Source organism: Nestor notabilis, unplaced genomic scaffold, assembly GCF_000696875.1.
Source record: "Nestor notabilis isolate BGI_N333 unplaced genomic scaffold, ASM69687v1 scaffold29344, whole genome shotgun sequence".
In the NCBI taxonomy this organism is placed as follows: Eukaryota; Metazoa; Chordata; class Aves; order Psittaciformes; family Psittacidae; genus Nestor; species Nestor notabilis.
Genome location: NW_009927378.1, coordinates 594 through 1,787, shown reverse-complemented (window position 1 = coordinate 1,787; position 1,194 = coordinate 594). Strand labels below are relative to the sequence as shown.

Genomic DNA, 1,194 nt, shown 5'->3' with positions numbered 1-1,194 from the left:
AAGAGTGTGTTGCACATCATGGAATATGACAAGTGGCAGTGTTTGAAAGTGCAAAATCTAAGATACTGTCAGAGAGGCATGGAGAAGATTAATATGAGGCCAGCTGTTCCGTATCACCCATCAAAACTAAAACCATGATCCCTATAACCACTCATATCCATCACCAGGCTTTAACCAATTCTGTACCTATATTTCACAATAAAATACATCAATTTTCAAAAGACTACTTCATGTAAGAGACAGAATCAGTAGAAGTAATTTCAACTTGACCATAAATGAAAACAGACTTCTAGTCTGGGGAGACCTGAAGACCATATTACTGTGATACAAAGGCATAAAAATCAGTACAAAGTCAAATTTCCTGGAAAGGAAGCCTTTATAACCTGGATAAACTTGTAGTTTTCCTTCTCAGAGACAGTTTCAAGGTTCTTCAAGCTTGCACAATAGTCGAGCTAAAGAGAAATACACACACAATATCATTAAGTGAGCCTTGTGAAAGTAAATAGGCTAACTCAAATCCCACCTAATCACTAGAAAGTTCAAGAACAAAATTTACAATAGAAAAAGCTATTTTGCAAGCAGACATGATGAAGCTTCGTGAACACAAAACTCTGAAATTTATCTTAACTGCAAAAAAGTTTTAAACTGAAGTTTAGAACTTGAAAAGCTTCTTTTTTAAAAAATAATTCTTTGCGATGGGCACATGAACAGCAGTTGATTTTTTTAATATGAACAAATGGATAGTCAAACAAACATAATAAAGAACAATAACCCACATAAATTCCAACATGCTATAGGTTGCATTAAAAAGGAATTTAAAACAGCTTTCCATATCAAGAAAGAAAACAAGCTATTACCTTATCTAGATTTATAATCAGATAGTTTGGATAGTTTTTCACAAGAGAGACGACTACATGTGAAGCACTGGAATAGAAGACGGACATTTTACAATTACATAGTTAGCATTAATGTAACAAAGACATTATAAATTATAAGTTTAACAATATCAAAGGGCTTTGAAGGGTTAGAGGAGGCTGTACTCAAGACAGGCAACAGGAATACACAGATATATTTTAAGATATGTCAACATTATTCTATTGATAATGCCAAGCACTGCATACTGTTAAACTAAAAAACAGGTCAAAAGTCCACGCTATAACAAAACAAAGCAGCACTGCTCACGGCCATGCATTC

At 33.9% G+C, this 1,194-nt stretch overlaps 1 protein-coding gene across 1 annotated transcript in view; it reads right to left on the bottom strand.

Annotated features, from left to right (window-relative positions):
* TGDS (TDP-glucose 4,6-dehydratase) overlaps positions 1–924 on the bottom strand; it is a gene marked incomplete at its 5' end in the record, with an annotated part of 12,211 nt that extends 11,287 nt beyond the window's left edge. Inside the window, 2 exons of the mRNA XM_010014038.1 lie at positions 384–452; positions 858–924. Coding sequence (XP_010012340.1) covers positions 384–452; positions 858–924 — 136 coding nt within the window. The remainder of the gene's footprint in view (positions 1–383; positions 453–857) is intronic.
* Between the last annotated feature and the right edge of the window lie 270 nt (positions 925–1,194).